The following is a 24,313-nucleotide window of genomic DNA, read 5'->3' as shown; positions in this document are numbered from 1 at the left end:
CCGGTGTTCCCCCACCCTAAGGGAGATTTCACTGTTACACGGGAGGAACGCTCCTGCTAGTCACATAATTCCCAGGCTCACACTGGTATCAGATGTGTGCTGTATTCCTGCTGCACCTGCTGGCTGAACACAGACCTCTGCTGCTGCTCCCAGATGTCGCTGCATTCTTCCTCACCTTCTGTCGCGGCTGTAGGCAAGTGATGATGTATTTTCAGCTACTCTGACCTTACTCGGCGCCGGGAAATACTCGGTGCCGAGTCCAAGTAGCTGAAAAAGCGCCGGGTAAGATGGGGACCGGGTAATTGGTACATCACTAATTGGTGCACATAATGACATTTCACCCAAAGCCATAGTCTAATTTACTGTGTTTTGGGGGGGGGATATTTCGGCATACAATTTGCTTCTTTTATTGCGGCTCTAGCCCCAATTAAACTTAATAAGCAGTTGAAGATATGCATATTCTTTATTCGGTTCATTTATTTACGACACGCCATATATTCTTTAATAAATGAACCGACACCATCACATATTTAGTTATTAAACAGTGGTTTCCGGCAACAGCCGGTTTGATGTAATCCAAATTAGTTGTGTGTCAGAACATTTGTGGTTTGCTTACAGCATTTTAACTTAATATTTATGTTATCAAATTTCCAATAGTTGTAAGGATAAAAAAAAAAAAAAAAACAGATCCAATGGTGTCTAACACTTTTATAGTGTTTATTAGTTCAGGAAATGTACATCTGTGGAAATAGATCTCAGATTAAGACTAGTTAACCATATATGCTGGAAGTTCAGCCAAGCACTGCTGAGCAATGTAAATATATATTAGGGAGCTATGGATCGCAGGCCTTCTATCCAAGGCATGTAACACGCATGTGCACCAGTTTTGCTACAGGTTCTTCATTTGAGCCATAAGCTCATCCAGACTCTGTTCTGACTCCTCCACTGTTTCCCCAGCTGTGGGCTCCTGTAAGCAGAATGAGGATACAATATTGACACAGGGATGGGTACAGATCCCAAACACATTCCACAACGTATTTAAAGTTGGTAAAAACACGTGACATCATTTATTTAAATTAAACCAGTTCTGTAGTATTAGATAAACCAGTCACTTATTTTTTTTTTAAATTTAACTCAATGCCATTTTTTCTGAGTTTTAAAGTATCTTTTGATTTCTATAGCCATTTTTAGCCAACCTCCCCAGCAGTGCAAGATATTTGCAACACTTTCCTGTTTGAGATAATTTGTTGCCAATAGTCCCAGCAGTTTGAAATGCAAACTGTAACAATAGTCCGTATTACCTTAGTAATATAAAGGTACATTGTAGCTGCTGAGTTACACGACTAATTGAAACTGAAAGACAGCCATTATGTTAGGCACACAATCAGTATTATGACAGATGTATATAACAAGAGCACCAAACGATTGCCAGCTTAGGTAAGAATGTAGAATTATACATTGCCACATGCTTTACATACACATAAGAAAGAAAACAAAAAAGGGGGGGGGGTGGAGGGTGTAGTATTGCTGCTTTAAGTACTTCATTACTGGAGAAGTCAGAACTAAACCAGGATTACAACTTGCATTCCCAGGATATGCTGATGGCCCCAGCATCCACATTCATTTGTTTGTTGGCAATCTTGCTACAACAAGAAACCTGTAAATGTAACTTAATTCTGCGTTGGTGTATTTGTGATGGTTAATGAAGTGATGCATCAAGGATGAGTTCATATCGCATGACAGTCATGCAGCGTATATTGTAAAGTGTTCTATATTCCATAGGTATAATGACATCATAAATTGTAGCTAACAGTCACATGCAAAGCAACTGGTGCTTAATTGTCCTTGAAATAGGTTTGTGTTAATGGAGAGAGGGGTGGGACATTGCTAGTCACTTAAACATGACACTACTCTATGATGTCTGGATGCATAACAAGTAATGATGTGTTTAAATCCAATGAAAACATACTGGTAAGGTTTGCTAATCCCATCAAATGTTGGAAGTGTAATTTCTAGATGGTTGTATAAACCCTGGCAGTGATGCATAAGTATTACAAAGTACAGGCCTCTAGAAAAAAATTTTTTTGCAGTAGATGTGCAAAATCTATTTACCCGTTTTGCATTTTCAGCATGCCCATGTATTTTTTCTTAATTGTTTTTTTTTTTTTTTTTTTTAAGTTAAAATGGGCAATTCACACTTCCTTTAAAAATAAATTTTAAATTTATTATTTTATACAGGATTGAAGCAGGGGGTCTCTGCAGCTTAACTCCATTAATGTCAGCTCTGGGAACCCTTTTGCTTCCAGAGATATTGTTCTCTGAAGGTGGTGTCGGTATCTCTGCAGTTTACAGCTCCCGCGTCACTGTGGGCCAATAAGGAAGCCGCACCAGGTGACACCACTACTTCCTATTGGCCCAGTAGCTTTGAAAAGCAGCCATAGTGTGAAACCTGGATGTGAGCCGGAGTGTCTAACAGCACCCACTATGGAGGTAAGTATCTCCAGAAGCAAGGGGTCCCCGGAGATGAAACTAATGGGTTCAGAAGAGGGGAATGCGGAAATGGCTTCGATTGCCATCTTAAGGGAAAAGCTAAAGCGAATGTTTTCCATTGTACCTTAATTGGTATGGTATATGCCACAGTGATTCCCTCTGGCAGATCAGGGACTGGTCCAGAAGCCGCCTTTAACTCCTCTTCTGAAACCTCTGACATCAGCTCAATGCCTAAGGGAGCAAGATGATTGTGAAGTGCGTATAGATCAGCAACAATGATGTTATGTACTTTAGTTAACACCTTCATTGAATGCGAAGATAGGAATATAATGCCCTGTAAGAAGATTGCAATGCATTGCAGGATAATTAGCGGTTAAGATGCTAAATACCTATACAACAGGAACAGAGGTGCTATTTTATTTTTAAAGGCACACACTATATCACAACACGCTATCTTGAGATGGAGAATAATCGTACTTTAAAAAACAAACAAAAAAAAAACATCTTTGAATTGTAATGGAAGATAGGTGAAGATGTGTTGCACTGCCTTAATTTCCAATTTCCAATGAGACCGGAAAAAATACAAAGTGAGCACTCAGCTGAATAACAGGTCAGGTTTATTGCAGGGTGGTGCCGCAAGGGAACAGCGAAGCCACACGAACGCACCTACGCGTTTCGTGCACGAGGCACTTTATCAAGGCACTTTATCGTAGGTGCGTTCGTGTGGCTTCGCTGTTCCCTTGCTGCACCACCCTGCAATAAACCTGACCTGTTATTCAGCTGAGTGCTCACTTTGTATTTTTTCCGGTCTCATTGGAAATTGGAAATTAAGGCAATGCAACACATCTTCACCTATCTTCCTGCTGGCTATCTACCTGGATGAACTGCACGCCCTGGATATCTGGAAGTCCTGCAAGCACTAAGGTAATAGGGCCAGAGCGCCCCTACATATATGTATATGTTTACCAGTGCCTCTGTTCATTTCATATTGGTTACTAGGGGGGGCTGTTATGGTGTTTCAAATGTGGTGGTCATGTGGACCCCACTAGACTCATAGCCCGCACCTGATAATTGCCATATCATTCATGGACTTTCCATTGCTATCCAGTATTATTTACATATATTATTGAGGAACTTTGACCAATTTGGATGCGTCACTTTTTTCTTGTTTTTGAATTGTAATGGGACTGGTTTTACACATGGGTTCGAGAACTCCACATAATACAAAATGATTAAAACACAGAAAATTACACGGGTTAAGTCAAAGCCAAAATCCATTGGCACAATTGAAAAACTTTGAAAGAGGACTATATACAGTGGCGATAAAAAGTTTGTGAATCCCAATGATAATTATGGAGATTTCCTAGTTTTTCCATGATCACCTTGAATCAAAACCAGTATTTTCTTAAATATCCAACAGGGTTTATATTAACCAATTCCATGTCTTTTGAAACAAAATGATGTCTGAATTAGACAAACAATGAGTAATTTAAAAGTCAGGGTATGTGCAAAAGTAAGTGGAACCCCTGGTTTTACGAGCTAAATTAAAGGTTGATAATTAGAATCAGGTGTTTACATAATTAGGTAGATATTCAGGGGTGAGTTGGGAAGGCCCCACTCTATATAAAGATCAGGAACTTTGTGAGTTTGGGCTTCACCATACAGGTGTGTAGAAACACGTCTTGTCACAATCAAAAGAAATCTCAGAGGACCTCAGAAAAAGCAGTTATTGATGCTCATCATTCTAGAAAGGGTTACAAAACCATTTCTGATGATTTGGGGCTCCACAAATCCACTGTCAGACAGATATTCTACAAATGAAGAAAGTTCAAGACCACAGTCACTCTACACAGGAGCAGTCATCCTACTAAAATCTCTCCAAGAACAAACCGGCGAGTCATCCAGGAAGTCATAAAGAAGCCCGGCGTAACATCCAAGGATCTGCAGGCCACTCTCGCCTTGGTTAATGTGAGAGTGTTCAGTGTTTTTCTCATAGTGGAGTTATGAACAAGAATGGTGTTCATGGAAGGATAGACAGGAGGAAACCACTGCTCTCTAAAAAGATTGCTGTTTGTCTGAAGTTCACCAAAGAGCATATAGATGATGCATAAGACTTCTGGAACAATATTCTGTGGACAGACGAGTCAAAAGGTAGAACTTTTTGGCCTTAATGAGAAACGTTATGTTTGGCGAATACAAAACACTGCGTTCGAAGAGAAGAACCTCAACCCAGCCATCAAGCGTGGTGGGAGTGTGATGGTTTGGGGCTGCTTTGGTGCTTTAGAACTTGGATGGCTTGCCAACATTGATAGAACCATGAATTCTGCATTGCATCAGAAAACTCTAGAGGAGAATATCAGGCCACCCGTCCGCTAGCTGAAGCGAAAATGGGTCATGCTGCAAGACAATGATCCTAAACATACAAGCAAATCTACAAAAGAATGGCTGCAGAAGAACCTCCATGTTTTAGTATGGCCTAGTCAAAGTCCAGAGCTAAACACCATTGAAGTGTTATGGCAGGACCTGAAGCGAACTGTCCATGCAAGGAAGCCCTCAAATGTCACTGAGTTGAAGCAGTTATGCAAAGAGGAATGGGCCAAAATTCCTCAAAACCGATGTGAGAGTCCGACAAGCAGCTACAGGAAACACTTTTAGTTGAAGTCATTTCTGCTCAAGGAGGTGCCACCGTGTACTGAATCTAAAGGTTCACATACTTTTTCACACATGGATATTGAATATTGAATCATTTGTGGATAAATAAATGTTGAAAAAGTACTATGGTTTGTGTCATTTATGCGATGTTATCTTTATCTATTATTAGGACTTGGATTAAGATCTAACAACATTTTAGGTTTGAAATATGTGAAAATCCTGAGGGGGTCAAACACTTTTTCTAGACACACATCAAATTCTTGAAAGCATGCAGTACATTGTCCTGGTAAATAAAAAAAACCCTATTGTCTACAGCAATACAAATACAAAATCACATTTTCCTAGTTTGGGTTATTTGATGTCCTGGGCATTTACCAAATCTGCCAATTTTCTACCAGATACAATTCTTTGTGTTGCAAAAGCAGGGTTTTAATGAAATACTAGGATAATCCACAGCTATGTGCAGGCACCAAAGTCAACATCCTAAGAGTTATGTGATTTCAGGAAATGTCCTTACCCCAGTCATTATCTGCATGTACAATTTCTTCCTCTTCTTCTACCACAAGTTGCTGCTTTGGTTTTGCTGCCTCTTTTAGCTGGATAAAAAAAATCAGTACACCATGAGCTGCAGTATTAGATTTGTTAATAAAGCACAATTGAAGAACTGAGATCAACCCCAATAGTGACCGTGTGCAACAAGTCAATGTATGTGTATTTCTGCCCTCGCATCGAAAAGGAACACAAAAATAAAGTGTTTTGTGGGGTCTTAAAAAGCAGTAATTGTCACACAAAAATGTGAAATACAGCATTATTTTTACAGATTTGTATCTAACTAGGCACTATCGTTTTGCTACATTTTAAACATTATCTTACACAGTAGAACAAATGTAAAATGTTAAAGAAGGTTAGTTGTCATTATATAAATTGTGTTATAAATAATACATTTGGCCAAGAGTTTTTCTCCAACTGCACAGCGAAGTACTTGACCTGTATTGCAATGTGTGTGTGTGTGTGTGTGTGTGTGTGTTACTAAGAGGGAAAGCACATTTTTAGCGAACTAAACAATAAACTACTGTATGGAAAGGGAATCTACACTTACTTATAGTGATATCTATTTTAAAAACCTACAAAGAGTCCAGTTTTCCTCCTAAATGCACTTATTTTAAATGCCCTTGTGACATTCTCAGGATATCACAAGTGCCATATACCAAGTGGTCAGTGGCAGATTCTACCATACCTGCCGGCCTGGGTGATTCCATGAAGACCGGCCCTCTTCCTGCAGCGTCGTGTTGTCATAGCAACACATTTCCATTTTACGTTGGGCCATCATGACAACGCGACGCTGAAGGAGGGCTGCTCCGGGGAAGGTAACACACCCCTCTCTCCCACTCCAACACACTTCCCTTGGGGGGGAGGACTCTAGCAGCTCCCTTCCTCCGGTCGGTGGAAGTTGGTTCCTGGCGCTGAGAGGAGGGGTGAGAGTATTGCAGACGGTCAAGGAGTTGGGAATCCGCAGCACCAGCCCTCTGGGGCAACCCCGAGCGCCCGATATGGCAATCCACCCGTGCTGGTGGCCCTTATGACATCCTGAGGATTACATGGCTTTTTTTTGCCAATTTTCTATAGGAGGTTGGGAGAGCGATAAATAGTCTCTCCTCTTCTGGCCCTTGTATGACTTGAACGTGTTCCAATCACGGGGTTACAATGCCGAAGGCACGCAATATTCTAGTTCTGCGGGACTTCCGGCTCACAAAAACTGCTAAGCCCTTTTAATGAAAAGGCATAAATTGCAAACCTAACTTTCTTACATTTACAAGAACAGCCTCGAACTTGGACTTCTCTGCTGAATACAAGTGCCTTACCTTAAATTCACCCTGCTTGTCCCTGCAGTATTTGTCATCACACTGTGGGTTGGGTTTCATCGTCATGGTAGGGAAGAAATCCTGCATGGCATTGTATCCGAGGTAGAAGTTCACCGTACCAAAGTTTAAGAGATACCTGGGAAATCAGAGCAAGTGAACCAAATCCTGCATTTGTTAAAGAGGGTTTATATGACACACACACACACACACACACACACACACACACACACACACACACACACACACACACACACACACACACACACACACACACACTTTCAACCAACAATGTTGGTTCTGAATAAAACTAGTTTAGTAGAAGACAGTTTACTACTGCTTTCTATATGGTCCGGTGATTTTCTAACATCAAATGGAGATTAATTTTATGGGAGATGCAGAAGCAACAAAGTACAATTTCCACTCCACATTGCTGGAGTAGTTTGCATCACTGGAAGCGTTAAGCTATATTAACTACATCACTTCATATTGAAGATAGAATACAAAGGTTAGTGTTTGGAAAAGGATCCCACTGCTACTTTGTGTGTATGAGGAATATGGGAACGTTTGCAAAGTCCTGTTAAATATACAGTACCTACATTTTTATAGTCTGCCCCCCTAACAATCAATGTTTTCTGAACAATCCACCTTGATAAAACAGTTAAAGAGCTTTGATTTAGTGACTCGTCTTTCAAGAAAATGAGAAAAAAAACATGTTTTAGATCGGAATTAGGTATAATTCTTTGAACAGAAATGTTGCTTTTCATATTTGGATTTTTGACATGTAGGGCTATATTTAATAAGTAAAGCTAATACCCATAAGGCCGCGTTCAAGGTGAAGATCAGCGCATGTGCTCGTGCTGAGCACTATCAAACACATTGCGACAATGTGTGGGTCCAGAGTGCGCGCACGTGCTGCGAGTGCTCCGCTGCTTGCCGACAAATGTTTTTGTATTTGTCGCGCTTGCCCTGGTCACGTGTGCGGATCAGCCAATGAGGGTGAACCACTCACGTGACGTTACGGGCACACACCCCCCCCCCCGGCACGCTACTTGCTGGCCAGGAATCAACTGGGCAACATGAGTACCTGACGTCACGGCGCTCGAGCGCGTCTCACCCTGGACGAGGCCCAAGACGTATGGCGCCGTAGTGAATGGGCCACAAGGGGTCTTGTGGCCTAGCAAAATATGTCTCGCACTTCTTTATAAATCCTGGTGTGCAAGTATACAATGTATTACAGTGTGCTGTACAAGTGCTGTAGTGTTTAATCATGTATAGTTCAAGGTTTCAGAGTAAAATTGGAAAATGGAGTTGACCAATCTGCCCTGACTTGCTTTCAACGTGCATGTTTCTGGAACAAAGACAATTCCCCCGACAGAATCCGTCACTTACTTGAGAACATTCTGTACAAGTAGCCCGGCTACAACTCCCATGGTGGTGGGAAGACTGGCTGCGCAGACGCCATCTCGTTTTAAGGTCTTTTCATCAATGTTTGCCGCAACCACAAGGGGGGGCGCACACTGAAAAGAAGCAATGGAGCATGTTGTGGGAAGCTGGAAGGTTCCGTGTACTGTTCAGTCCTAGCACTGGCATTCTGATAGGAGACTGTAAGCCCGAGAGTAGCTGAAGAGATGTGTGCAGGCCTTCAGAAGTGCTTGGTAAAACATTTTATGTACTGTATATTTTGCATCTATTGCAAAGTTTCCACATAAAGGTCACTTTGTTAAAATTAGCAAAATTGCCATAATTTAAATCACGTCACCAGAAATGCAATGAATGTTGTGAAAAATGCAATAAATGTTAGTATTTAAGGAGCCAGGTAACCTTGCGTAGAGACGTAATGCTTGACAAAGTTTTTAGGTGAAGCTTGCCGGTTTATGAAAAAGCGTTTGTGAAAAATAAGGGCTCATTTTGCCTGGTTCACAAAAGGGGGAAAAAAAACAAAAAAAAAAAGAAACAGTGCTTTAGACTGAGGGAGTTCCTCCGGATAATCTACATCAGGGGTGGCCAACAAGCCAGGTATTGGGCATATCCCTGCTTCAGCAGAGGTGGCTCAATCAGTGGCTCAGTCATTTTGATTAAGCCACGTGTGCTGAAGCAGGGATATCATTAAAGTCTGACCTATTGGCCATCCCTGATGTAGATTATCCAGAGGCACTCCCTTTTAGAGAGATTTGGGGTTCCTTACAATGCATCTGATCTCAGACGCGCTATTAGGGAGGGTTGGGGTTCCTGGCTGTACAATGTATCTGATCTAATCCATCTGCAGCTTAGGTAATTAATTTCAAAGGCTGCATATATTTTTGTAAAAAAAAATTGTTTCAAGTGCCGCTTGGATTGCCTCTTTAAAAAAAAAATTAAAATAAATCGTACTGGGAAGATTTGGCAGAGTTAAAATAGTTGAAGCTCAAGAGAGAGAGGGGAAAAAAAAAAAAAAACTGGGGTGAAAAAACAAACAAAACAAAAACAGAACAGAAATATATCAATATAATGTGATAAAGTAATAAATACCGCAAAACAGGCAGTTTCCCCAGGCTTAATGAGCTGAATGTGTCCCGACACCGCGTTCTCACTGACTCCAGACTCCATCCATATCTGGCCAAGCTCATTGCAGGCCTTTCATATGAAACAAACAAATGAAGGTAAAATAAATAAATAAAACACAATCCCTATATCTGAATGTTTATTCATGGTAAGTATTTGAAATAATTCAAGAAAACGATAAAAATAAGAAATATAAAGATACAGTACTGTATGTGAGTTTTTAAACAAAGTTTATTTGACTGCGTTAGCGCTAAAGTTGCATTCAATAGACTGTATTTTAAGAGTGTACTGAATGGATTAAGATGGCTGTGATCTCGACTCAAACTATTTTGAATTATGAGTGTGGAATAAATTGTCCACAATCTACGTTAACAAAAAGGAGAAGACAAACATTAAGCACACCAAGTACAGATGTAGCAAATGTTATGCGTATAAATAAAGTGTTTTTCATTGTGTTTATGACTTGTGCCATGCTCATTCAATCCAGCGATCGCTGCGGGGAGGTGGCAGGCTTTTGTAATGGCCAAACTGAACATACCCGCTTGTTGATTTAAGGAAATACGAGAGGGTTAACAATATTATATTGCAGGCTTTATGCAGCATGTTGAACCAAACAAATAATAGGCCATTATATTTGTATTACTTCTAAGGCTTCGAAGTAGTATGAACTGCAAGAAAGCAGGGCAGCCGCAGCAATGGACATGGGTGATTCTGTTTACCGAATCCCCGGTCCAGGAAATGACACTCACCGTGTTGATTGCCAATCGGGCTTCAAAGTTGTCCACACAGCAAAGCACAAGGTCCACAGGTCCCCCTTCTGTCAGGCCACCTTTGCTAAAGAACAGAAAACAGATTATGATGGAGCTGACTTTTCTTGGATTACGTCAAACCTTATGGTGCTGAAGGGACTTCAGAAAAAACGACACCGATATGGTGCAATCAAATGTCAACTATTTTTTGCCATCCAAATTATTTACTCCCTGCCTTTTTGAATAAAGAATGGTAAAACCCTGGCATGGTTCACCATGCTGGAGAACTGTTGATTTCAAATATTATTTCTTTGTGCCTCCTAGAAGTGATTACTGTTTGCGAATTTCGGAATCAGTTCTCCATAGCCTAGCCCTGGGCACAGCAGCCTTGTAATCACTGCAACAATCTTTGCTCTGTTAACTACCCCGTAACAGGAGTGGGAGCAGTGACAGCTCCATTAGTCGTGCGGCTAAATCTGAAAAAAATAAATAAATCTAGTTTTACATTTGTGAAACAAAACCCTACATGTGGCAGATAATGTGGAACACGAATTATTTCACTTTATGGCGACATAATCTGAAATGGCCATTTAGTCCAGGATTAAATTAGAGCTGGGCGGAGGATTTGGATCTGCGGATCAATCTCAAAAAGAGCAAAGCGCGTTTTGCATATTTATTATTATTACCACCCATACACTCCGCGGATTCCGCAACCCGCTGGCGGAATAGGCTGCTGAATCTGCGGACTGGATTCTACAAATCCGTCCACAGGTTGTATCCAATGGCGATTTTTGTTGATTAAAACCGACCAAATCCGTCAGCGGATTTTACACCGAGAAAAGGATTTTGTCGGATTCTCCCATCTCTAGTGAAAATACGGATAATGTAAAAGCCCGAACTGGCAGAGGTAATCTATTAAACCTTCAGCCTCAGTCACACATCTCCAGACCTATTAAAAAAAATCGTCACTGTCTCAGTTGTTTCAGGCCCAAGTAGAAACCAGGACTCCAGTCTGTGTTCCCAAGCACTATTGACCTTACCCAAGATTAACAATTACTTACGATATTAAACAAATATGCTACAAAATCTTACAACAAACACGGCTGTGGACAATTTGATATGCTATTAACTTGATCCCTTTAGTTAGATGTGACACGATAAGACAAGGCACAAATAGAGGATGGTAGCCTATAAAATAAAGAAAAGTAAGGGAAAAATGATACCTTCAGTAGCCAACTAGTGGTTAAAAAAAATAAAAATAAAAAAAAGTGCCCAGATAAAAAGCCTACACGTTTAAGACACTCCTTTCCTGGTATGTCCATCTACCGGTATATCAGTATTTTCATCCCCAAAGTATTATTGCTGAAATAACTTTTTTTTTTGTATTGCTGCCCGATACTCTGAATATGTAGACCAAGAAAAGTAGGGTAGAAGTTATACACTTTCTTTTTAATTAAACGTAAGCTTTCAGGGCCACAAAAGGTCCCTTCTTCAGGCAGATTTTGTAGTTAAAAAAAAAAAAAAAAGTGACCTACCCGTGGAAAGAATTTCTGGAAATGTAACGCAAAATACAAAAACTGTTTTACAACCATAAATACCAAAACATTGCACAACTTTGCCTTAAGTGGTCAGTTACGTATTCCGCTTAACCCCATTGTCCTTTATTTACCCTCGCTACGTAACCTATTGCAGTTGCGGCCTTGGAATGGAGGTGTGTGATCCCAGCCATAAGAAACCGCTCACCAAGTCCCATTGAATTCATACGCAAGTTATTTTTATTGTTTTTTTCCCCCCTTTCCCTTGGAGCGCTTTTGGACTTTTTTTTCTTTATATGACACGATTTAAAACCAGAACCTGCTGCTGCTGCACTACACACGTGCTGGGACATTTCACTTCAGGTATGAATTCACGACGCTGCGCAGTTTACCTTATTCTGTCCATGAAATGTTGGAAGTTGTCTATGGTGGTTATGTTGTAGTTGTGCACCTCGAACTGGACATCAGGATTTATGCTCCTATGAGGAATAAAGACGACCGGATCTGAGTGAATGCAGAACACCATTGTAGTCCTGTCCTTCTGTAAACCATTTAACCCCTTCACTGACCATGCATTGGAAGTGCACAGTAATGCACTAAATGTATTCAATCAGCCCTATGACACTGTGCTTAGCATATATAAAAAGGTCTTGTCCCATTCAAAATAGTGCTCAGGAGACATACTAACATTTTTCCATATACAGCGTGTTACCTCAGTGTGTGCTCTGCAGCTTCCACTTTGCTGAGACCAGCCTGGTGCGGTTGGAAAAAGAGCCTGTTCATGTTTGCCAGCTCCACCTTGTCATAGTCAAATAGCAGGAGCTGGAGGGAAAACAATGTCCATTAAACGCAGTATTCTCCCATGAGCTAGATAGATAGCGCATGGAGCAGAGATATGAGAATAAGGTCATAACAGAACCTGAAACAGGACAGCAACACAGAGAAGTAAAAAAACGCTTCTCACTTTCGCAAGCATTGTCTTTACCGCTTAGGCTTTTGGTAAAGCTGAAGGGAAAAAAGGGTCCCATACCTTTGCTGTTGCATTTCTATACATAATTGGAGCTGGGGGTCCTTTTAGAGTTGAACTGCACTTTAATCTCCAAGGACCCTCTGGTTCCTGATATACCTACAATTGTTGATGCTGGATCTCCCTCATCTAGAAACCAGTATGGCCAGCAGTATCGTCCAAATTCCATTAGGAAGCTGCAACCTACTGGCCTGTGGAACCCACAAGATACGGGGGTAATGTTCCCCTGCACAGGCACCGGTAAATGCACTGGCGGTATCTCGGGAATGGTGGGGTCCCTGAAGCTGGAAATAGCACGGGTCAGCTCCGTTGGACTACCTAGTTCCAATTATCAATCAATAAAAAAATAATTTAAAAAATAAGCCAGGTGGAATTGCTACTTTAATATCCATAAACTACACTTCATGCCTTCGACTTCAAGTAACGGTCTGTTCTGAGCAGATAATCACTTCAGTCTACTAAAATATTCTATATACTAAATATCACTACCAAAATACTACATATGCTAAAAACTACTATATAACTCAAATAACTGTCAATTGTAGAAACAGGATTGGTTCCTTTTTTAACGATACAAACATTAATCTCGTTAGCCTTGGGTCTTTAGTTGTTCACGAATATAAATAATTGTTTGACAAAAATGTATATTACCTTACCAATGCCACATCTTGTCAACATTTCAGCAGTCACACTGCCAACACCGCCCACACCCACCACAGCTACAGCGAACGTGCGGATTTTCTGTAATAGACAAAGCAACAGGGGAAAGGAAACATTAGCAGCTCCATTCTGCGACAATGGGTTACACAGGGGAGCGCAAACTTTCTGCGCTGCACCCCCTGCCTGCTCAGCCCCAGTGCTTGTGCCCCCCACCCCCCTAAACCTAGGAACCGGTGTCAAATGACGCTGCGTCAAATGACGTCACATGACCCCGTGTCGGCCGAAGCCAAGGTAAGTGAGTTGCAGAGGCCTCGCTCGGTCCCCGTATATACTTTAAAATGCTTTGGCCAAGAGCGCGGGGCCTCTTTAACCGCCACGCCCCCCTGGAAAATCTTAACCCCCCCCGGGTTAAGAGATCATGGCTGTGTGCTGCAAAAGAGGAACTACAACATGATGCATGGTCTACAGCAGGGGTGGCCAACTCCAGTCCTCAAGGGCCAGCAACAGGTCAGGTATTAAGGATATGGCTGCTTCAGCACAGGTTGCTCAATCAGTAGCTCAGTCGTTCTGACTGAGCCACTGTGCTGAAGCAGGCATATCCTTAAAACCTGACCTGCTGGTGGCCCTTGAAGACTGGAGTTGGCCATCATTGGTCTACATCATAAAAGTTATCAAAATAAAGTCTGACGAACCGTATTATACAATTTAGAGGGGGAAAGGCAGGATTGCTGCTTTAAGAGTACTCATTGGAGGAGATGGCAGCTGCTGTTAAAAACAACAGTATTAGGCTCTGAGGTCAAGGAGCTTTCCCCCCTGCAGCCAGTTAGTTTATTAAAAAACCCCAGCACAATACTGGTGTGGTTAGTGTTCCTGTTTTTTGCTGGGTTGATGTTCTTTTCAGCCAGGTTTAGGTTGGATGCGGTTTGCTATATTTAGTTTAGCTTCTGAAATTGCTCCCACTGACAATCCAGATTCTTCAACACGCGCCTCACTGCAGATTGTGATTCTGATGCTGTAAATTATTCTAGAATAGGTTTCAGTGTCTAAGCTGCTTTTGCCCTCTTTTTTTTTTTACAGTACTTTTGATTACTCTGCATTTCTGCAAGGAGTGAAGTTAAAGCAGCAATACTGGGCTCTCTGTACCAGTGTGCGCCAATGCCACCTGCTGCACCAGCGTACGCGTCCCCTGCTGCACCAGCGTACGCGACTGTCCCCTGCTGCACCAGCGTACGCGACTGTCCCCTGCTGCACCAGCGTACGCGACTGTCCCCTGCTGCACCAGCGTACGCGACTGTCCCCTGCTGCACCAGCGTACGCGACTGTCCCCTGCTGCACCAGCGTACGCGACAGTCCCCTGCTGCACCAGCGTACGCGACTGTCCCCTGCTGCACCAGCGTACGCGACTGTCCCCTGCTGCACCAGCGTACGCGACTGTCCCCTGCTGCACCAGCGTACGCGACTGTCCCCTGCTGCACCAGCGTACGCGACAGTCCCCTGCTGCACCAGCGTACGCGACTGTCCCCTGCTGCACCAGCGTACGCGACTGTCCCCTGCTGCACCAGCGTACGCGACTGTCCCCTGCTGCACCAGCGTACGCGACTGTCCCCTGCTGCACCAGCGTACGCGACAGTCCCCTGCTGCACCAGCGTACGCGACAGTCCCCTGCTGCACCAGCGTACGCGACAGTCCCCTGCTGCACCAGCGTACGCGACAGTCCCCTGCTGCACCAGCGTACGCGACAGTCCCCTGCTGCACCAGCGTACGCGACAGTCCCCTGCTGCACCAGCGTACGCGACAGTCCCCTGCTGCACCAGCGTACGCGACAGTCCCCTGCTGCACCAGCGTACGCGACAGTCCCCTGCTGCACCAGCGTACGCGACAGTCCCCTGCTGCACCAGCGTACGCGACAGTCCCCTGCTGCACCAGCGTACGCGACTGTCCCCTGCTGCACCAGCGTATGCGACTGTCCCCTGCGGCACTAGCGTACGCGACAGATGTTTATTGTTATCTTCAGCCCCATATAGTGCTGCACTGCAGAATATTTTGGCACATTATAAATACATGACAATTTCAAGCAAACATCAATAACATCTTACCTCATAATCTTCAACTATTCCCATTCGTTTCAAAGCCATTAAGCGACTGAAAATAAGAAAAGAAACAAATACTAAGTAACATCAGTAAACAATCAATGAAAACAATTGGAGATTGTTCCTGTAAAAGAAAAAAAAGTGTTACACTCATGATGATCACAATACTGTATATGGACTAATAATGTGCATAGTAAGTGTTTTCCTTTGAAAATATCATTAGTATACAACAAAAGACAGGGGTGCCCAATGCTACATCCAATTGACAAAACATATATGGTAATAAGTATATCCTTGTAGTACTTTAATAACTTTAGAGCCACCCTTGAAGTTGCTAATGTCTCCCAGAGGCACACTGCAATTATCATCATCATGCCGGCAGCCCATAGGTGTGAACTGACTGGCTAATTGCCAAGGAACATACTCGGAGAAGGATATGTATCAAGTGTTGCGAACTGGAGTATGGCTAGAAAATGGCACAAATTGCATTGTTGACTGTCAATATATTAAGGCGCTTACTCTGTTTGCCACACTTTGCACCATGAGCGTTGAGTCAGCGCAATATTATGAGATGTATCAAAAGTTGCGCCTGTAACTGGGGCAGTTTTCCTCCCTCTGAGCCAAATAAATGTGCCCCAAGGTTAGGGGAGCATTTAAAAGATCTGCACCAAAAATTGTAAGAAACAAGATTTATACGGACTGAATGCCGCTGCTGCAAACTGATGCAGATGCTCCGTTTTTTAAATAGATGTATCCCTCATAAAATGCATGTAAAACGAAATACTTTAGGGGGAGAATGGTATTTTGATGTGCACAGTCCTTATTTAAAAAATAAAAAAACAGACCAATTTATATTTTATAAGTCAAAAGCGGTTGTGCATTTTAAAGGACATGCAGGATTTTGGTTAGTAGCAAAATCACTGTCAGAAGTGAAAATAATGCCATTGACGATTTCATGCTAGCAATAATAATGCCATTTCATGATCATCAATTAGTGATAATGATTTGATGTACACGCGCGCACACATGTTGACGTGTGAGAGCAATTTTTAATTAGAAACCCAGAAAACTACTTTTGGTATTTCCAAACTTAAAGTTCTGATATTTAAAGTTAAACAGATTTAGTTTAAAATTCTATTTGCTTATCTGTTAAACAAACCCAAATACCAGTCTTCCTAAAATAAGATGAAAAGAGCTTTGCCCCATTGTTTAACAAGTTTGAAAGCAGTACCACTACTTTGCAAAGCACTTCAACCACTGCATATGTAGCTAGGGGTGCCAGGTGGCTTCTCCAAACATACTACACGACACAATGGTGAACAATGCAACACTCTCCACTATGCCGATTCCTCCTCTCCTTGGCCGCACCTCTGGGTTCTTGACACCTCATCCTGATTGGCTGCATTACCCAGCACCAGCCAATCAGGATGGAGGAAGCTGCCAAGCCCCCTAGCAACAGCCCTGCTCGGGGAAATATTGCAGCCCCCCAAGCCAGACAGGTCACTATGAGAGGCAATACCGGACGCATACACACGCCCAGAGAGGCAATACCGGACACATACATGTCCAGTATTTTTTACTGTACAGTGTCCAAATACAAGACAGTCCGGTTCAATACTGGACACATGGCAACTCTATGTAGCCAAACCCTGCTAATGTGCATGGAAGGGATGCATCCAATGTTGATGGTTCCTTGTACCTGTAAGGGTTTGAATCCACCACCTCTGCACTCATCGTCTCGATCCTGGCCCTGTGGGTGCCATGCCTGCTCCTCGCCCTGCTCAGCTGATCCTCCAGATCCCGGATCCGGCCCTGCAGCTCCTCTATCAGGCGAGCAGCAGCCATCACCGCTCAGCAGCACCCAGGCGGGATCCTACACCACCAGCAATGCACAGAAAGCACCACTAGGACGCGCCCAGGTGAGCCAGCCGGTGCCAATCCTGACCCTAGACCTGACCCTAGACCTGACCCGCTGCTCTGATGTGCCGATTACATCTGGGTCGATGCCGTTTGCAGCATTTGGTTTAGGCTCAGCAATTCGTCTCACTGCTATTCCTGATCCTGTAACAGGCGGGTGCCGGTGCTGATCCTGTAGCAAGTTGGTGCCGGTGCTGATCTTGGTTCCGATTCGGTAAACTATTCTAGTTTTGATTCTATGATAAGTACCAGCGCGGATCCTGTAACTGGTCCCAGTCTGATACTGGTCCTGGTACCTGCCTTCCTTGCTCCAGCCTAAAGACACGTCTGCACTCAGGAAGAGGAGGGACACATTGTATCTGAGCCCTGTTACTGCAGCTGCTGGATGAATCAACATGAATCAACACGGGCTACTACTTCCTGTGCCACCAGCACCACCCTCCTCCCTCCAGCCTTGCACAGCAGAGGGGGAAGCACATGTATGAGCTGTCATTCCCATCATGCCTGTTTCCATACAGATACATATAGAATAGTGGATTATATCATACTTTGAACCCCCGGAACTCAATAGGTTAATTATACAGAGAATGTTGCAGCGCGAAATAAGCCCTTCATAAATATTATAATACTAAATAAGACAAGATTATCCGATTTTGTACATTATTTCCTTGAGCTACAAATGTAACACGTGCTGTTTATTTCATTAACATGGAATAATTGAATTTACACTTTGCACAAGTGGGCATTTGCCGTAATCAAAGATGGCCGCCCTCGCTTCCCCCTGTCACAGACGCTCAAGACTTGCGTCATTTGCGCAGTACCCGAGATAACCCGATAGGTTAGGAAGACTACGCAAATTGCGTAGAGCGTCCGTGACTTTCTTTTCCCACAACAAACTTTATAGAACAGTACAACAAGAGCAGCGGTGTTACTGTGTTACTGTGCCAAAGTCCCGGAATAGTGTGGCACTCGGACTCTGACCCCAGTGCTGTGCGGAGATGGCGGAGCAGGACACCAGCGCTGTGCGGGAGAAGCACCAGTTTGACGAGAGGGGGCTGGAGTTGTTCCTGTGTGAGCACCTGGCGGGCTACAGCTCGGCTCCCCCCGCGGCTCTGACAGTGAGGCAGTACAGGTGACAACAAGAGATGGGGCATGGGCAGGTGACAAGAGATGGGGCATGGGCAGGTGACAACAAGAGATGGGGCATGGGCAGGTGACAACAAGAGATGGGGCATGGGCAGGTGACAAGAGATGGGGCATGGGCAGGTGACAACAAGAGATGGGGCATGGGCAGGTGACAACAAGAGATGGGGCATGGGCAGGTGACAACAAGAGATGGGGCATGGGCAGGTGACAATAAGAGATGGGGCATGGGCAGGTGACAATAAGAGATGGGGCATGGGCAGGTGACAATAAGAGATGGGGCATGGGCAGGTGACAAGAGATGGGGCATGGGCAGGTGTCAACAAGAGATGGGGCATGGGCAGGTGACAATAAGAGATGGGGCATGGGCAGGTGACAACAAGAGATGGGGCATGGGCAGGTGACAAGAGATGGGGCATGGGCAGGTGACAACAAAAGATGGGGCATGGGCAGGTGACAAGAGATGGGGCAGTACAGGTGACAACAAGAGATGGGGCATGGGCAGGTGACAACAAGAGATGGGGCATGGGCAGGTGACAAGAGATGGGGCAGTACAGTGACAAGAGATGGGGCAGTACAGGTGACAAGAGATGGGGCAGTACAGGTGACAAGAGATGGGGCAGTACAGGTGACGAGATGGGGCATGGGCAGGTGACAAGAGATGGGGCAGTACAGGTGACAAGAGATGGGGCATGGGCAGGTGACAAGAGATGGGGCATGGGCAGGTGACAAGAGATGGGGCATGGGCAGGTGACAAGAGATGGGGCATGGGCAGGTGACAAGAGATGGGGCATGGGCAGGTGACAAGAGATGGGGCATGGGCAGGTGACAAGAGATTGGGCATGTGCAGGTGAAGTGCTGCTTGGTAACTGCAGGGTGACTTATGAACGCAAAGCGGCACCTGGAAGAGATAATTTTTTCCCCCATTAGTAATTGCCATTTACATTGAAAGCTCCGGTGCTACTCATTCAAGGGGCAAATATATATATATTTTTTTACTAGCTAATTTTGGTGTGTTGGGCACAGGAGATAAAGTGAGTTGGCACTGGGATTTGAACCAGGCTGCCCTGCTGAAGGAAAGAGTGGCTCTGTGAGTAAAGACACTGACTGGTAAGGCTGGGATTATAGTGCCGGCGTCGCTCCATGCGCGCACCCGGCAAGCACTCTACTGTATTTTCTTATGGGATCTACGTGCGTGCTTGCGCGCATGCAGGCAGAGAGGTGCGTTGACGCTGCAGCGTTTTGAAAATACAACACATTTTGCATTTTTAAGCGGCTGCCGCGTGACATCGGCGCACACGAGCTGGTTCAGCCAATGAGGGCAAACCAGCTTCGTGACGCATCCGCCATGCCCCCGCCTCGCGTCTACGATCTCCTGCAGCCAAGTTCACAAATCGCTTGGGCTGCAGGAGTGCGCGTGGTGGCGCGCTCGTTCTCACGCGTCTGCGCTGGGATCATAATTCCCGCCTAACAATGACACGGATTTTGAAGTAGGGGAGTCAGCAGAGACTGTCTGTAAAACTTCCTGTGTGCTGCGTACCACGCTCTATACTGTAATTGTGAAACACTTTGAGTCACTCATTGAGAGAGAGGCGCTATATGAAATAAAGTTATTCTTATTAGTATCATTGTTTTCAGAACGAGCGCCTTTGGCCAGGGTGAAGGGAAGCGGGCGCTCGTGCTTAGCGCGATCAGAGTGGTAATTCTGAATGCGCGTGTCCAGGGTGCGAGCGCGCCCGTGAGCTTGGTGCTTGCCGAGACAGTAAAATTTGATTTTGCTGCTCGCTGATGCGTCACGTGAGCGGTTCACCCAATGAGGGCGAACCAGCTCCGTGACGTCACGACAGCGGCCCCCAACATGCCTCCCCCCCCCCCCTGCGCGCGCAACATAGAGGACAGAAATCGGCGGAGCAAAATGAACGCCGAGCTCGAGCGCCAGCGTGCTCTCATTCAGCATGGCCGCAGCCTCACTCACCGAGCCACTCGTTCTGCCTGATCATTTTCTTTTCGTGTGTAGCGTGCATGCAGAGCTGTACATAGAATTTTACTGGCACAGAGTCACACTCCATAGAGTAGGGGTGCACAAAGTGGGTTATGCGAGATTCTCTGGGGGGAGAGCGCGGGACCTCTATAACGGCCGCGCCTCCCAGTTTGCGCACCACTGATCTAATGTATGGTGCCTGAGGCACGGGTAGATAAAGTGACTTTGTCCAAGGTCACAAGGATTTAAAACTGTATTCTGCAAGATCACGATTATATAAATACTGCAAGGTTAGCTTATCACTTGAATACACACAACACACCTTCTCAGACAGATTGCAGTCGCATATCCGCTTGTCGCCTTCATTTACCACACCGCAGAGACTTGGCATCTCCAAGAACAACATTTCCGCCAATGGAACTAATCGGACTTTATGTAAAACCTGTCCTGATCATTGCCGGCAAGGCGAACCCCATGTCCATAAAATGCTAGCAGAACATCCAGTTCAGTGCTAGCCAAACTCTAGGGTTATACTGTAGCAGCAAATGTCTTTAATGTCTGAATAAACTTGCTGATAAAGCCCAACTTTATTTTCTTTTTGAAAGATGTAATAATAATAACAATAATTTTATTTCATATAGCACTTTTTCCCCAATAGTACTCAAAGTGCTTCACAATTAGAATATAATGCGCGGTAAGCAGCTTTGTACATAGGACACAGTCCCTGCCCTGTAGAGCTTACAATCTATGTTTTTGATGCTTGAGGCAGAGGGAGATTTAGTGACTTTCTCAAGGTCACATGGAGCAGACACCAGGAATTTAACCAGACTCCCTTGATTCAAACCCGGTGTCATTGTTTACAAAGTCAGTTTCTTTACTGTGCTGCTCCTTCAGACAACATTTATTAAGCAGTGCTATGCTATAAAAGACCACCTGCCACTGAAGAGAGCATATAAGTGAATGGGCTATAGTGTGTCTTGGTGCCAGAATCTGCCTTCTAGCATTGAAGCAGTTAGTACAGTAAATATTGCCCCTTTTTTTTGTTTTCAATCTTTTTTTATTGGGAAGGTACAAGATACATACTAGTATTTATAACGCTTATAACACTTTATAACGCTTGTAACACCATTCTTTTGTTGTGTTGTTTTGACGGCAGTTATAAACCCCCTGAGTCCTGAATTTAACTGTCAGACATCCCCTCTTGTTTGGTTTTAGTAAATATTGCCTTTTATTGTCTAAATATATTTTTTAATTCATGTATGAATATATATATTGCATAATTTTTTTTATGTATATAAAATGTTAATTAAGACTAATTGAGCAGCTTTGTTAAAGCTACAGTGTACCTGGCACAATCTCCTTAGAGGTGAGCGCCATATTTGATTTACAATTTGGAAATACCTACTAATCTTTAAATTCATTATGATCTTTAGATTTTGCTAGTTAGGTGTAGACTCTATGAAATAACAGGCATGAAAATGTCTCTAAGTACAGTATGTGATTTCTGTAACAATCTACATTATTTTAAAACATTAATCCCCCCTAAGTAACACCTCTTTTACACAAGATTGGAACCGGTGGGTCCCCCAGAGTTGAAACGTGTTATTTCCAGCTACAGGGACCCGCTTGCTCCCAAGATTGTATTACTTCCTTGTTTTAAATGGCCAGCAAATTGGAAGCCACCACCAATGATGCTTCCTATTAGCCTGAGGTTTGAGTGCTACTTTGTTTCCCCTTTGGGGAGATTTAAACCCTGTAACTTCAACGGTAAGTGTGTTGTATTGGGTACTTCCTGGTCACTGTCATTTGATGCTGTGATGTCTCTGACTTCTGACCCAGGAAGCAGATTGAGAACTATGCAGAGTAACATCAGGGCTTAGATGGACACACAGCAGTCTGAGGCAACAACGAAAATACCCATGCCAAGACTACATGTCAGTAGCATTAATGAAGGATGGTTAAATACACAACAAGGTAGTGTGTAATTGCGAAGCATAAACACTTAGACATAACAGTGGTGACGAGGATATCACTAAACACATAGCAATGTGACTAGGCCTCAGGCAGTATTGTTCCATACATAAGGATGGAATTGTACAATCCTGCAGCCAATGATAACCCTGGGAAATAAGCTTAGAGCAACATCATTACTTTTCTCTCTCAGAAAGGATTTACAGGATCACTAAGCAGGACAGCCAAGGATAAATATGTCACTATGACTCTCATTGACAGCATGCAGGGATTTCATGACGATTACAGACAATTGGTCTTCTTGGAACGAACGGCTTGACCAATATTTAGTTGCAAATGCTGTAAGTGATGACAAAAAGGTTGCTGTATTTTTCACAGCAGTTGGTGTTAAAACCTACAATACTTTTAAGAGACTTGATGTTTCCAGCTAAACCAGCATCCAAGACCCTTAACGGGTCTAAATAGTAATCGTTCAGTATTTCAATCAACCTAAACCCCTGGAGATAGCGGAGAGATTTCGGTTTTATCATTGTCGCCAAGAACAAGGCGAGGATATTAAATCCTATGTTGTCGCTCTAAGGAAGTTGGCCAACACCTGCTCTTTCTGTGATTACCTGCCAAACAGCCCCCTGCGAAATGTCATGGACCTCACAATCAGCCTATAGAAAAAAAAAACTTAACAGAAGACAATCTCTCCTTAAAAAGGGTTATAGACGTGGCAACAGTAATGGAGCTGGCAATGAAAGACGCACTGGAATCGCACAAGACTATCTATCATAAGCACTTTGACATAACAGTAAGTATCTCGAGAGCCATCGAGGTCCCCGGAGCTAAAAATAGTGTTCTGGTTGAAACCCCCGTTTCCTATCTTGCGAAAAAAAATTAGTGGGGATTGTAGTAACTGCAATTTATTTAAGGATTATTTAAAGCATGAGATGGTATAGCAGGGGTGGCCAACTCCAGTCCTCAAGGGCCACCAACAGGTCAGGTTTTAAGGATATTCCTGCTTCAGCACAGGTGGCTCAGTCGATGACTGTGTTGAAGCAGGGATATCCTTAAAACCTTGAGGACTAAAGTTGGCTACCCCTGTGCTAATGGGTATACATCTACGCTTGATGTAGGACAGTAGTTAGTAAACCGTGTGAAGCCTGTCCCGCCTACCAGACTTCTCCCGTGCTGTCCCTCTCTCTGGAATTCCCCACCACGTACCATCAGACTCTCCACCAAGTGTATTCACAAGAAAAGGCATACACACAATGATACACAAACTACAGCAAAAAGACACACTTGGAAACTGGGGTAACAACCTAGACTCCTAGGTACAGGGAATCCTAACCCTGATAACAGTTGCAAAAACAGGACAGAAAATATTCCAGGCAGCTTTCGCTGAAGCAGCCCATTCTTGCTGGAGACTTGAAACTGGAATTTAGAATCTGAGAATCTTAGAGGACTGGAGAACTAACTATCTGATGGGTGCAAGGGGTTATAATACCTCTCGGTTTCATTAAAAAAATACTATAGCCCAATCCAAAGCGTGAGAAATTTCTCCTCAGCCACTCAGAGCAGGGCTCATCTAGCTGATGATGTCAGATGCAGGGGGCGTGTTGAGCTAGCTTGAAAAAAAAAACGGGTGTGCGGGAAATATGTATCGGCCAATGGGAAATGTGCCCACCAGCAGCATCTTCCCCCCCAGCA

The 24,313-nt window shown here is 43.8% G+C and overlaps 2 protein-coding genes across 4 annotated transcripts in view; one reads left to right on the top strand and one right to left on the bottom strand.

Annotated features, from left to right (window-relative positions):
• Positions 1 to 693: 693 nt before the first annotated feature.
• Positions 694 to 17,911, bottom strand: UBA5 (ubiquitin like modifier activating enzyme 5). Of its 2 annotated transcripts, XM_075586777.1 has the most exons (12): positions 17,306 to 17,911; positions 15,613 to 15,658; positions 13,508 to 13,597; positions 12,542 to 12,651; positions 12,222 to 12,308; positions 10,295 to 10,379; positions 9,513 to 9,617; positions 8,394 to 8,521; positions 7,005 to 7,140; positions 5,660 to 5,738; positions 2,615 to 2,721; positions 694 to 967 (listed from the first exon to the last, which is right to left on the bottom strand). In XM_075586777.1, the coding sequence occupies exons 1-12, from the start codon at positions 17,449 to 17,451 to the stop codon at positions 890 to 892; spliced, it is 1,197 nt and encodes a 398-aa protein (XP_075442892.1). In that variant the 5' UTR covers positions 17,452 to 17,911; the 3' UTR covers positions 694 to 889. The 2 variants fall into 2 exon arrangements, with proteins under 2 accessions (XP_075442892.1, XP_075442893.1); XM_075586778.1 differs by lacking the exon at positions 17,306 to 17,911 and having other exon boundaries at positions 13,513 to 13,597; positions 15,613 to 15,664.
• A 437-nt stretch (positions 17,912 to 18,348) lies between these two features.
• The window catches only part of ACAD11 (acyl-CoA dehydrogenase family member 11), a 91,459-nt gene continuing 85,494 nt past the window's right edge, over positions 18,349 to 24,313 (top strand). The window contains exon 1 of one of the 2 annotated variants that reach the window (XM_075586775.1): positions 18,349 to 18,655. In XM_075586775.1, coding sequence (XP_075442890.1) covers positions 18,522 to 18,655 — 134 coding nt within the window. In that variant the 5' untranslated portion in view covers positions 18,349 to 18,521. The remainder of the gene's footprint in view (positions 18,656 to 24,313) is intronic. The other variant, XM_075586774.1, reaches the window with a different exon arrangement.

This window comes from Ascaphus truei, chromosome 2, assembly GCF_040206685.1.
Source record: "Ascaphus truei isolate aAscTru1 chromosome 2, aAscTru1.hap1, whole genome shotgun sequence".
In the NCBI taxonomy this organism is placed as follows: Eukaryota; Metazoa; Chordata; class Amphibia; order Anura; family Ascaphidae; genus Ascaphus; species Ascaphus truei.
The sequence above is the reverse complement of the archived record's forward strand: the minus strand, read 5'-3'. Positions and strand labels throughout refer to the sequence as shown.

Coding starts and splice junctions, on each gene's coding strand:
- UBA5 (XM_075586777.1), bottom strand. CDS start 17,451: ATGGCTGCTGCTCGCCTGATAGAGGAGCTGCAGGGCCGGATCCGGGAT. Junction 15,659..17,305: donor GTGGATTCAAACCCTTACAG/GTACAAGGAACC, acceptor TCTTATTTTCAG/TCGCTTAATGGCTTTGAAAC. Junction 12,652..13,507: donor CAAGATGTGGCATTGGTAAG/GTAATATACATT, acceptor TTTTCCCTCCAG/CTCCTGCTATTTGACTATGA.